Below are 13883 nucleotides of genomic sequence, written 5' to 3'. Positions count from 1 at the left end.
AGCCATCACACACACAGCCATCACACACACAGCCATCACACACACAGCCATCACACACACAGCCATCACACACAGCCATCACACACACAGCCATCACACACAACCATCACACACACAGCCATCACACACACAGCCATCACACACACAGCCATCACACACAGCCACCACACACACAGCCATCACACACACAGCCATCACACACACAGCCATCACACACACAGCCATCACACACAAGCCATCACACACACAGCCATCACACACACAGCCATCACACACACAGCCATCACACACACAGCCATCACACACACAGCCATCACACACACAACCATCACACACACAGCCCTCACACACACAGCCATCACACACAGCCATCACACACACAGCCATCACACACACAGCCATCGCACACACAACCATCGCACACACAGCCATCACACACACAACCATCACACACAGCCATCACACACACAGCCATCACACACACAGCCATCACACACACAGCCATCACACACAGCCATCACACACACAGACATTACACACACAGCCATCACACACACAGACATCACACACACAGGCATCACACACACAACCATCACACACACAGCCATCACACACCCAGCCATCACACACACAACCATCACACACACAACCATCACACACACAACCATCGCACACACAGCCATCGCACACACAGCCATCACACACACAGCCATCACACACACAGCCATCACACACAGCCATCACACACACAGCCATCACACACACAGCCATCACACACACAGCCATCACACACACAGCCATCACACACACAGCCATCACACACACAGCCATCACACACACACAGCCATCACACACACAGCCATCACACACACAGCCATCACACACACAGCCATCGCACACACACAGCCATCACACACAGCCATCACACACACAGCCATCACACACACAGCCATCACACACACAGCCATCACACACACAGCCATCACACACACACAGCCATCACACACACAGCCATCACACACACAGCCATCACACACACAGCCATCACACACACAGCCATCACACACACAGCCATCACACACACAGCCATCACACACACAGCCATCACACACACAGCCATCACACACACAGCCATCACACACACAGCCATCACACACACAGACATTACACACACAGCCATCGCACACAGCCATCGCACACCCAGCCATCACACACAGCCATCGCACACACAGCCATCGCACACACAGCCATCGCACACACAGCCATCACACACACAGCCATCACACACACAGCCATCACACACACAGACATCACACACACAGCCATAACACACACAGCCATCACACAGCCATCACACAGCCATCACACACACAGCCATCACACACACAGCCATCACACACACAGCCATCACACACAGCCATCACACACACAGCCATCACACACAACCATCACACACACAGCCATCACACACACAGCCATCACACACACAGCCATCACACACAGCCACCACACACACAGCCATCACACACACAGCCATCACACACACAGCCATCACACACACAGCCATCACACACAAACCATCACACACAAGCCATCACACACACAGCCATCACACACACAGCCATCACACACACAGCCATCACACACACAGCCATCACACACAGCCACCACACACACAGCCATCACACACACAGCCATCACACACACAGCCATCACACACACAGCCATCACACACAAACCATCACACACAAGCCATCACACACACAGCCATCACACACACAGCCATCACACACACAGCCATCACACACACAGCCATCACACACACAGCCATCACACACACAACCATCACACACACAGCCATCACACACACAGCCATCACACACAGCCATCACACACACAGCCATCGCACACACAGCCATCGCACACACAGCCATCGCACACACAACCATCGCACACACAGCCATCACACACACAACCATCACACACAGCCATCACACACACAGCCATCACACACACAGCCATCACACACAACCATCACACACACAGCCATCACACACACAGCCATCACACACACAACCATCACACACACAGCCATCACACACACAGCCATCACACACACATCCATCACACACACAGCCATCACACACAGCCATCACACACACAGCCATCACACACACAGCCATCACACACACAGCCATCACACACACAGCCATCACACACACAGCCATCACACACACAGCCATCACACACACACAGCCATCACACACACAGCCATCACACACACAGCCATCACACACACAGCCATCACACACACAGCCATCACACACACAGCCATCACACACACAGCCATCACACACACAGCCATCACACACACAGCCATCACACACACAGCCATCACACACACAGCCATCACACACACAGCCATCACACACACAGACATTACACACACAGCCATCGCACACAGCCATCGCACACCCAGCCATCACACACAGCCATCGCACACACAGCCATCGCACACACAGCCATCGCTCACACAGCCATCACACACACAGCCATCACACACACAGCCATCACACACACAGACATCACACACACAGCCATCACACAGCCATCACACAGCCATCACACAGCCATCACACACACAGCCATCACACAAACAGCCATCACACACACAGCCATCACACACAGCCATCACACACACAGCCATCACACACAACCATCACACACACAGCCATCACACACACAGCCATCACACACACAGCCACCACACACACAGCCATCACACACACAGCCATCACACACACAGCCATCACACACACAGCCATCACACACAAACCATCACACACAAGCCATCACACACACAGCCATCACACACACAGCCATCACACACACAGCCATCACACACACAGCCATCACACACACAGCCATCACACACACAACCATCACACACACAGCCATCACACACACAGCCATCACACACAGCCATCACACACACAGCCATCGCACACACAGCCATCGCACACACAACCATCGCACACACAGCCATCACACACACAACCATCACACACAGCCATCACACACACAGCCATCACACACACAGCCATCACACACAACCATCACACACACAGCCATCACACACACAGCCATCACACACACAGCCATCACACACACAGCCATCACACACACAGACATCACACACACAGCCATCACACACACAGCCATCACACACACAGCCATCACACACACAACCATCACACACAGCCATCACACACCCAGCCATCACACACACAACCATCACACACACAGCCATCACACACACAGCCATCACACACACAGCCATCACACACAGCCATCACACACAGCCATCACGCACACAGCCATCACACACACAGCCATCACACACACAACCATCGCACACCCAGCCATCGCACACACAGCCATCGCACAGACAGCCATCGCACACACAACCATCATACACACAGCCATCACACACACAGCCATCACACACACATCCATCACACACACAGCCATCACACACACAGCCATCACACACACAGCCATCACACACACAGCCATCACACACACAGCCATCACACACAGCCATCACACACACAACCATCACACACACAGCCATCACACACACAACCATCACGCACACAGCCATCACGCACACAAACATCACACACAGCCATCACACACACAACCATCACACCCAGCCATCACACACACAGCCATCACACACACAGCCATCACACACACAGCCATCACACACACAGCCATCACACACACAGCCATCACACACACAGCCATCACACACACAGCCATCACACACAACCATCACACACCCAGTCACCGCATACCCAGCCATCACACACAGCCATCACACACACAGCCATCACACACACAGCCATCACACACACAGCCATCACACACACAGCCATCACACACACAGCCATCACACACACAGCCATCACACACAACCATCGCACACCCAGCCATCGCACACACAACCATCGCACACACAACCATCGCACACACAGCCATCGCACACACAGCCATCACACACACAGCCATCACACACACAGCCATCACACACACAGCCATCACACACACAGCCATCACACACACAACCATCACGCACACAGCCATCACGCACACAAACATCACACACAGCCATCACACACACAACCATCACACCCAGCCATCACACACACAGCCATCACACACACAGCCATCACACACAGCCATCACACACACAGCCATCACACACACAGCCATCACACACACAGCCATCACACACACAGCCATCACACACAGCCATCACACACACAGCCATCACACACAGCCATCACACACACAGCCATCACACACACAGCCATCACACACACAACCATCACACACACAGCCATCACACACACAGCCATCACACACACAGCCATCACACACACAGCCATCACACACACAGCCATCACACACACAGCCATCACACACACAGCCATCACACACACAGCCATCACACACACAGCCATCACACACACAGCCATCACACACACAGCCATCACACACACAACCATCACACACACAGCCATCACACACAGCCATCACACACACAACCATCACACACACAGCCATCACACACACAGCCATCACACACACAGCCATCACACACACAGCCATCACACACACAGCCATCACACACACAACCATCACACACACAGCCATCACACACAGCCATCACACACACAGCCATCACACACACAGCCATCACACACACAGACATCACACACACAGCCATAACACACACAGCCATCACACAGCCATCACACAGCCATCACACACACAGCCATCACACACACAGCCATCACACACACAGCCATCACACACAGCCATCACACACACAGCCATCACACACAACCATCACACACACAGCCATCACACACACAGCCATCACACACACAGCCATCACACACAGCCACCACACACACAGCCATCACACACACAGCCATCACACACACAGCCATCACACACACAGCCATCACACACAAACCATCACACACAAGCCATCACACACACAGCCATCACACACACAGCCATCACACACACAGCCATCACACACACAGCCATCACACACAGCCACCACACACACAGCCATCACACACACAGCCATCACACACACAGCCATCACACACACAGCCATCACACACAAACCATCACACACAAGCCATCACACACACAGCCATCACACACACAGCCATCACACACACAGCCATCACACACACAGCCATCACACACACAGCCATCACACACACAACCATCACACACACAGCCATCACACACACAGCCATCACACACAGCCATCACACACACAGCCATCGCACACACAGCCATCGCACACACAACCATCGCACACACAGCCATCACACACACAACCATCACACACAGCCATCACACACACAGCCATCACACACACAGCCATCACACACAACCATCACACACACAGCCATCACACACACAGCCATCACACACACAGCCATCACACACACAACCATCACACACACAGCCATCACACACACAGCCATCACACACACATCCATCACACACACAGCCATCACACACAGCCATCACACACACAGCCATCACACACACAGCCATCACACACACAGCCATCACACACACAGCCATCACACACACACAGCCATCACACACACAGCCATCACACACACAGCCATCACACACACAGCCATCACACACACAGCCATCACACACACAGCCATCACACACACAGCCATCACACACACAGCCATCACACACACAGCCATCACACACACAGCCATCACACACACAGACATTACACACACAGCCATCGCACACAGCCATCGCACACCCAGCCATCACACACACAGCCATCGCACACACAGCCATCGCTCACACAGCCATCACACACACAGCCATCACACACACAGCCATCACACACACAGACATCACACACACAGCCATAACACACACAGCCATCACACAGCCATCACACAGCCATCACACACACAGCCATCACACACACAGCCATCACACACACAGCCATCACACACAGCCATCACACACACAGCCATCACACACAACCATCACACACACAGCCATCACACACACAGCCATCACACACACAGCCATCACACACAGCCACCACACACACAGCCATCACACACACAGCCATCACACACACAGCCATCACACACACAGCCATCACACACAAACCATCACACACAAGCCATCACACACACAGCCATCACACACACAGCCATCACACACACAGCCATCACACACACAGCCATCACACACACAGCCATCACACACACAACCATCACACACACAGCCATCACACACACAGCCATCACACACAGCCATCACACACACAGCCATCGCACACACAGCCATCGCACACACAACCATCGCACACACAGCCATCACACACACAACCATCACACACAGCCATCACACACACAGCCATCACACACACAGCCATCACACACAACCATCACACACACAGCCATCACACACACAGCCATCACACACACAGCCATCACACACACAGCCATCACACACACAGACATCACACACACAGCCATCACACACACAGCCATCACACACACAGCCATCACACACACAACCATCACACACAGCCATCACACACCCAGCCATCACACACACAACCATCACACACACAGCCATCACACACACAGCCATCACACACACAGCCATCACACACAGCCATCACACACAGCCATCACGCACACAGCCATCACACACACAGCCATCACACACACAACCATCGCACACCCAGCCATCGCACACACAGCCATCGCACAGACAGCCATCGCACACACAACCATCATACACACAGCCATCACACACACAGCCATCACACACACATCCATCACACACACAGCCATCACACACACAGCCATCACACACACAGCCATCACACACACAGCCATCACACACACAGCCATCACACACAGCCATCACACACACAACCATCACACACACAGCCATCACACACACAACCATCACGCACACAGCCATCACGCACACAAACATCACACACAGCCATCACACACACAACCATCACACCCAGCCATCACACACACAGCCATCACACACACAGCCATCACACACACAGCCATCACACACACAGCCATCACACACACAGCCATCACACACACAGCCATCACACACAACCATCACACACCCAGTCACCGCATACCCAGCCATCACACACAGCCATCACACACACAGCCATCACACACACAGCCATCACACACACAGCCATCACACACACAGCCATCACACACACAGCCATCACACACAACCATCGCACACCCAGCCATCGCACACACAACCATCGCACACACAACCATCGCACACACAGCCATCGCACACACAGCCATCACACACACAGCCATCACACACACAGCCATCACACACACAACCATCACACACACAGCCATCACACACACAACCATTACGCACACAGCCATCACGCACACAAACATCACACACAGCCATCACACACACAACCATCACACCCAGCCATCACACACACAGCCATCACACACACAGCCATCACACACAGCCATCACACACACAGCCATCACACACACAGCCATCACACACACAGCCATCACACACACAGCCATCACACACACAGCCATCACACACAGCCATCACACACACAGCCATCACACACAGCCATCACACACACAGCCATCACACACACAGCCATCACACACACAACCATCACACACACAGCCATCACACACACAGCCATCACACACACAGCCATCACACACACAGCCATCACACACACAGCCATCACACACACAGCCATCACACACACAGCCATCACACACACAGCCATCACACACACAGCCATCACACACACAGCCATCACACACACAGCCATCACACACACAACCATCACACACACAGCCATCACACACAGCCATCACACACACAACCATCACACACACAGCCATCACACACACAGCCATCACACACACAGCCATCACACACACAGCCATCACACACACAGCCATCACACACACAACCATCACACACACAGCCATCACACACAGCCATCACACACACAGCCATCACACACACAGCCATCACACACACAGCCATCACACACACAGCCATCACACACACACAACCATCACACACACAGCCATCACACACACAACCATCACACACACAACCATCACACACACACAACCATCACACACACAGCCATCACACACACAACCATCACACACACAGCCATCACACACACAGCCATCACACACACAGCCATCACACACACAGCCATCACACACACAGCCATCACACACACAGCCATCACACACACAGCCATCACACACACAGCCATCACACACACAACCATCACACACAGCCATCACACACAAACCATCACACACACAGCCATCACACACACAGCCATCACACACCCAGTCACCGCATGCCCCAAAGCGGCTTCTGTTTAGCCGGGATATAGAGGGGGGCTAAACGGGGCACGGCATGGGCTGGGGTAGAGATGGAGGTGATGGATGAGTGGGAGGGTGAGTGGCACGTGCTGGGGTCATCCCAGTCAACCACAACCCCCCCCCTCTTCCTGCTAGGTACGGTCTGGTTCCTCTCCTCTCTCCCCTCTCTCCCCTATCTCTCCCCTATCTCTCTCCCCTATCTCTCCCCTATCTCCCCTCACTCTCTCCCCTAACTCTCTCCCCTATCTCTCCCCTATCTCTCTCCCCTCGCTCTCTCCCCTCGCTCTCTCCCCTCGCTCTCTCCCCTCGCTCTCCCCTCACTCTCTCCCCTATCTCTCCCCTATCTCTCCCCTCTCTCCCCTCACTCTCTCCCCTCACTCTCTCCCCTCACACTCTCCCCTCTCTCCCCTATCTCTCTCCCCACTCTCCCCTAACTCTCTCCCCTCACTCTCTCCCCTATTTCTCCCCTATCTCTCTCCCCACTCTCCCCTCTCTCCCCTAACTCTCTCCCCTCACTCTCTCCCCTATCTCTCCCCTCACTCTCCCCTCACTCTCTCCCCTCCCTCCCCGCTAGGCACGGTGTGGTCTCGCTACTCTCTGGTCATCACCCCAGTCAACTACAACCTCTTCGCCGTCAACCTCTTCCTCGCGTTCGCTGGTGGCACGCAGCTCTTCCGCATTTGGAGGTCAGAGACGATCAATAGTGTTGATCAATAGTGAGCAATAGCCAGGCCTGGGGGTGGTGTTTGCCGGCAGGCGCCTGGTGACCCGGTAAGCCACGTAACTCGGTCGGGCTCAGCCTCCAATGGCTACGTGGTGCCGTGCAGTGGGCCCAGCATCCTCAGGACGAGGGTGAGGGGCGCGTGCAATGCCAGTATGGCTGGGGGAGGGATGGTCCCAGATGGACTGGACCTTGGCGATGGAGCCTCGCTATTGGGACGTGAAATGTCACGTCACTGGGGAGGAAGGAGAGCCGGTGCTGGTGGAGAAGGTGGAAAGGTAGCGACTAAATATAATTGGTCTCACCTCCACGCACAGCGTTGGCACTGGAACCAAACGTCCCTATCGGGGGGTGATCTCTCTCCTATTCCAGAGTAGCAGCTGGTGAGAAGCTCCGGGCAGATGTGGGGATACTCGTAAGCCCCCGGCTGGGTGCTGTTCAATTGGAGTTTGTCCCAGTGTATGAGGGGGTCACCTCAATGAGACTTCGGGTCTCAGAAAGAAAACTCTCACTTGTCTGTGCTTATGCGCCAAACATCGGTTCAGAGCGTTCATTCTTCTTAGAGTCGGTGGGTGCAGTGCTCGAAAAGTGCCGCCTACCGACTCCACAGTCTTCCTGGGCGACTTCAATGCTCACGTGGGAAACGATGGAGACACCTGGAGAGGCGTGATTGGGAGGAATGCCCCCCCCCCCCCCCCCCCACTGATCTGAACCCGAACGAGGAGATGCTATTGGAATTCTGCGCTAGTCACGGAATGTCAATAACAAACGCCGTGTTCGAACACAGGGTGCTCATAAGTGTACTTGGTACCAGGGCACCAATGATTGTCTTCATAGTTTTATCATCGGACCTAACGCCGTATGTTCTGGACACTCGGGTGAAGAGAACCGGACCTGGATCTTGTGTTTGTTTAGAATTTTGGAAATCTTTTTAGTAATGCCTGATATATGGTAGTGTGATGGTTTTGACCGGTCAAAACCATCACACTACCACATATAGCAGGCGTTACTAAAAAGATTTCCAAAATTCTAAACAAACACAAGATCCAGTTCCACAAAATTCGTGATCTGATCCCATCCGTGAAGGATGTCATTCCTGACTTACAGTACCCCGGGGTTTACAAATTGAGTTGTACCTGCAGGTGATTGCTATATCGGGGAGACAAAGCGCCATGTTTCTGACCGAATTCGCGAGCACAAATCAGATTTGAAACACGGCAGAACGAATTATTCTGCCATAGCTGATCATGTTACAACGCTGTGGGTGATCACGATATAATTTTCTCCGATACCAAGGTTCTTTGCAAACCCACGGGTTTTTATCAGAGATTTGTTCATGAGGCAATTCAGATCTACAAACACAATTTCAACCGAGAAGATGGTTTCAAATTAAGCAACCAGTGGAAAGATGTTCTAAATCGAACCAAACATTAAACTAATTTTCAATGGTACAGTATATTTTTCAAGTAGTGGTACCCCAAACTTTCGCAGCTCTTAAAAATTCCCTTTTCACACCATCAATAGGTAAACTCCCCCTCCCTCCCCGCGCCATCCGGCATGTTCACCCGCATGTACACCACCTCTACATCGTTCATCATGCTAAGTCGGCCAATCAAATGCTATTTTTCATGCTAATTCCTTTGTCAAGGCACCTTGTTTCCTCGCACACAGCTTAAAGGTCGCGGTCTGAGCGTGGCTGTGTTCCACTCCAGCGCTGTCATCGAGACAGCCTGGTCCCTTCACCTGATGAAGGCCGCTTGTGTTGTGGCCGAAACGTCTTGATTTTGTTGTTTTATTTTTTTACCTACGTGACTTTACCGAATAGAACCAAAGAGTATGGATCCTTGCAGTTACGAAAGCTTTAAATCTAGAAAGGATATCAAGGCGCAGTCGAGGTATGGAGAGTATCCGCTACGGAGGTTTGTAACTGGGTGGCATCGCTGCCTCTTTGCCTCGTCAGTCTGATCTCCAGCGTGCACTCGAACGGTTTGATGCCGAGTGTGAAGCCGTTGGGATGAGGATCAGCAACCTCCAAATCTGAGGTCATGGTTCACTCCTGGGAGACGGTGGATTAGTCTCCCCAGGTGGGGGGGGGGGGAAAGCTGCCCTTAGTGGAGGAGTTTAATTACCTGGGGGTCTCTTTCGCGAGTGGTGAATGGGAGATCGGCCGGCGGATTGGTGCGGCGTCCGCAGTGTTGCGGGCGCCGCACCGTTCCGTGGTAGTGAAGCGGGAGCTGAGTTCTCGAACAAAGCTCGTGGCTTGCAGGTCGGTCCACGTTCCCACCCTCGCCTGTGGCGATGAGCTTTGGGGTAATGACCGATAGGATGGAATCGTATCTACGAGGGGCCGAAATGAGTGAGCCCAGCAGGGTTGCCGGGCTCGCCGCTTTCCGTGATGGTGCGAAGAGCTCGGTAACTCCGGGAGAGCCTCAGAGTCGAGCCGCTGCTCCTCCTCATTGAGAGGAGCCAGTTGAGGTGGATCAGGCACCGGGTAGTGATGCCTCCCCCTGGAACTCTACCGGACAGCACTTCCCACTGGGCGAAAACCCTGGGGCCGGCCCTGGACACACTGGTGGGACTATGTCGCTCGGCTGGCCTGGGAACGCTGCCTGGGAATTCCCCAGGAAGCGTTACAATCTGTCGATGGGGAAAGGGAGGTCTGGACCGCCCTACTCAACATGCGGATTGAGAAACGAACGAACGAATAGTGGTGATTAATAGTTGTGATCAATAGGGATGATCAATGGTGTGTGTGTGTGTGCCTCCAGATTCGACCAAGAGCAGAAGGCCAAGGCAAAGCAAGAGGATTAGACGCAGCACACACACACTCACCCACCCACCCACACACTCACCCACCCACACACTCACCCACCCATACACCCACCCACACACTCACCCACCCACACACTCACCCACCTACAACCTCACCCACCTACACACTCACCCACCCACACACTCACCCACACACTCGCCCACCCACACACTCGCCCACCCACACACTCGCCCACCCACACACTCGCCCACCCACACACTCGCCCACCCACACACTCACCCACAACAACCGCCATTCGCCACCGAGTGGCGGTGACGTCACCACGGTGCTCGTGCCAGCCTAAGTGCACTTTACATTCATGTGAACTATCGAAGGCTTGCTGGCAAGAGGAGGTCACGGGACAGACCCAGCTGGTGCCATGCGTTCACCGACCAAGAAGACTGTGCCCCCTGCTATCCCAACTCGCTGTCTTTTGGCTGCCCAGTGCTCCGCTCACTCACCCCCACACTGACCCACTCACTCACACTGACACACTCACACTGACACACTCACACTGACACACTCACCCACACACTGACACACTCACCCCCACAAACACACTCACACACACACCGACACACTCACTCCCACATTGACCCACTCACTCACACTGACACACCCACCCACACACTGACACACTCACCCCCACACTCACACCGACACACTCCCACACTGACACACTCACCCTTACACTGACACACTCACACACCCACACACTGACACGCTCACACACCCACACTGACACACTCACTCACCCTCACACCCACACACTCTCTCACCCACACACTGACGCACACACTCATCCACACACTCACTCACCCCCACACTGACACACACACTTACCCACACACTAACACACTCACCCACACACATTCACGAACACAAAGACAAATATCCCTGTGTCGCACACGCACAAAGCGCGCTAACCGCTGCGCCACCGCTCCCCGCTCAGTGCCGCTAATAATTTCGCGAACGCCTCCGGAGCTTTGCAAGGACCTCGGAGGCTTCACTCGACAGCTTCTTAAGCTCAAGGATCCACTCCCATTTCACTCCCTCCTCCTCGGCCCTCTCCTCTCTCCCACCCCCCCCGCCACCCACGGTAACCACCACGGGAGATCCCTGGGGGCTCTTCCGCTGGAGCTGCGGCCTCTCCCGTGTGTGCAAGTCGGGGGGGGCAGTACTGTACTGTATGTACTGTAATAAATAAATAAGGTCGGTGCAAATCTTCAGCAGACCTTCCTGAGGGTCTGAGATCGGATCGTCGTTTTTTTTGGTGTCGCCTTGATGCATGGTGATCGGTGTTGGTGCTGGAAGTTGCCCATCCACTCGGTCAGTTACTCACTCGCCTACGCCCGGCCGCCTTTGTCTCCCCAGTGGCGATGTTTTCCTCATCGTGCCAGGTGCTCGTTTGAGGGCTGAGTCGACCTAGGAGTGGCCCAGGACTGGTTCAAATAATCGCTGTCACAACCCCTCAGGCCAAACCCAGACCCCGCCCACCACCCCACAGACCCGCCCACCAGACCCCGCCCCATACCCCGCCCACCACTCCCCAGACCCCCGCTCACCACCTCCCTAGACCCCGCCCACCACTCCAGATCCCGCCCACCACCCCCCCATACCCTGCCCCACCAGACCACGCCCACCATCCCCAACCCTGCTCACCAACCCCCCAGACCCCGCCCGCCACTCCAGGTTCAACGACCACCCTCTATACCCCGCCCACCACCCCCCCATACCCCGCCCACTACTTCCCAGACCTCGCCCACCACTCTCTAGACCCTGCCCACCACTTCCTAGACCACGCCCACCACTC

At 54.1% G+C, this 13883-nt stretch overlaps 1 protein-coding gene across 1 annotated transcript in view; it reads left to right on the top strand.

The window, feature by feature from the left end:
- The window catches only part of LOC142906513 (mitochondrial pyruvate carrier 2-like), a 32196-nt gene extending 18882 nt beyond the window's left edge, over positions 1 to 13314 (top strand). The window contains exons 4-6 of the mRNA XM_076054501.1: positions 9112 to 9223; positions 12027 to 12086; positions 12217 to 13314. Coding sequence (XP_075910616.1) covers positions 9112 to 9223; positions 12027 to 12069 — 155 coding nt within the window. The 3' untranslated portion in view covers positions 12070 to 12086; positions 12217 to 13314. The remainder of the gene's footprint in view (positions 1 to 9111; positions 9224 to 12026; positions 12087 to 12216) is intronic.
- The last annotated feature ends 569 nt before the right edge of the window (positions 13315 to 13883 follow it).

Source organism: Petromyzon marinus, chromosome 66 (genome assembly GCF_048934315.1).
Source record: "Petromyzon marinus isolate PM22_M1 ecotype Great Lakes invasive population chromosome 66, UKy_Petmar_22M1.pri1.0, whole genome shotgun sequence".
In the NCBI taxonomy this organism is placed as follows: Eukaryota; Metazoa; Chordata; class Hyperoartia; order Petromyzontiformes; family Petromyzontidae; genus Petromyzon; species Petromyzon marinus.
The sequence above is the reverse complement of the archived record's forward strand: the minus strand, read 5'-3'. Positions and strand labels throughout refer to the sequence as shown.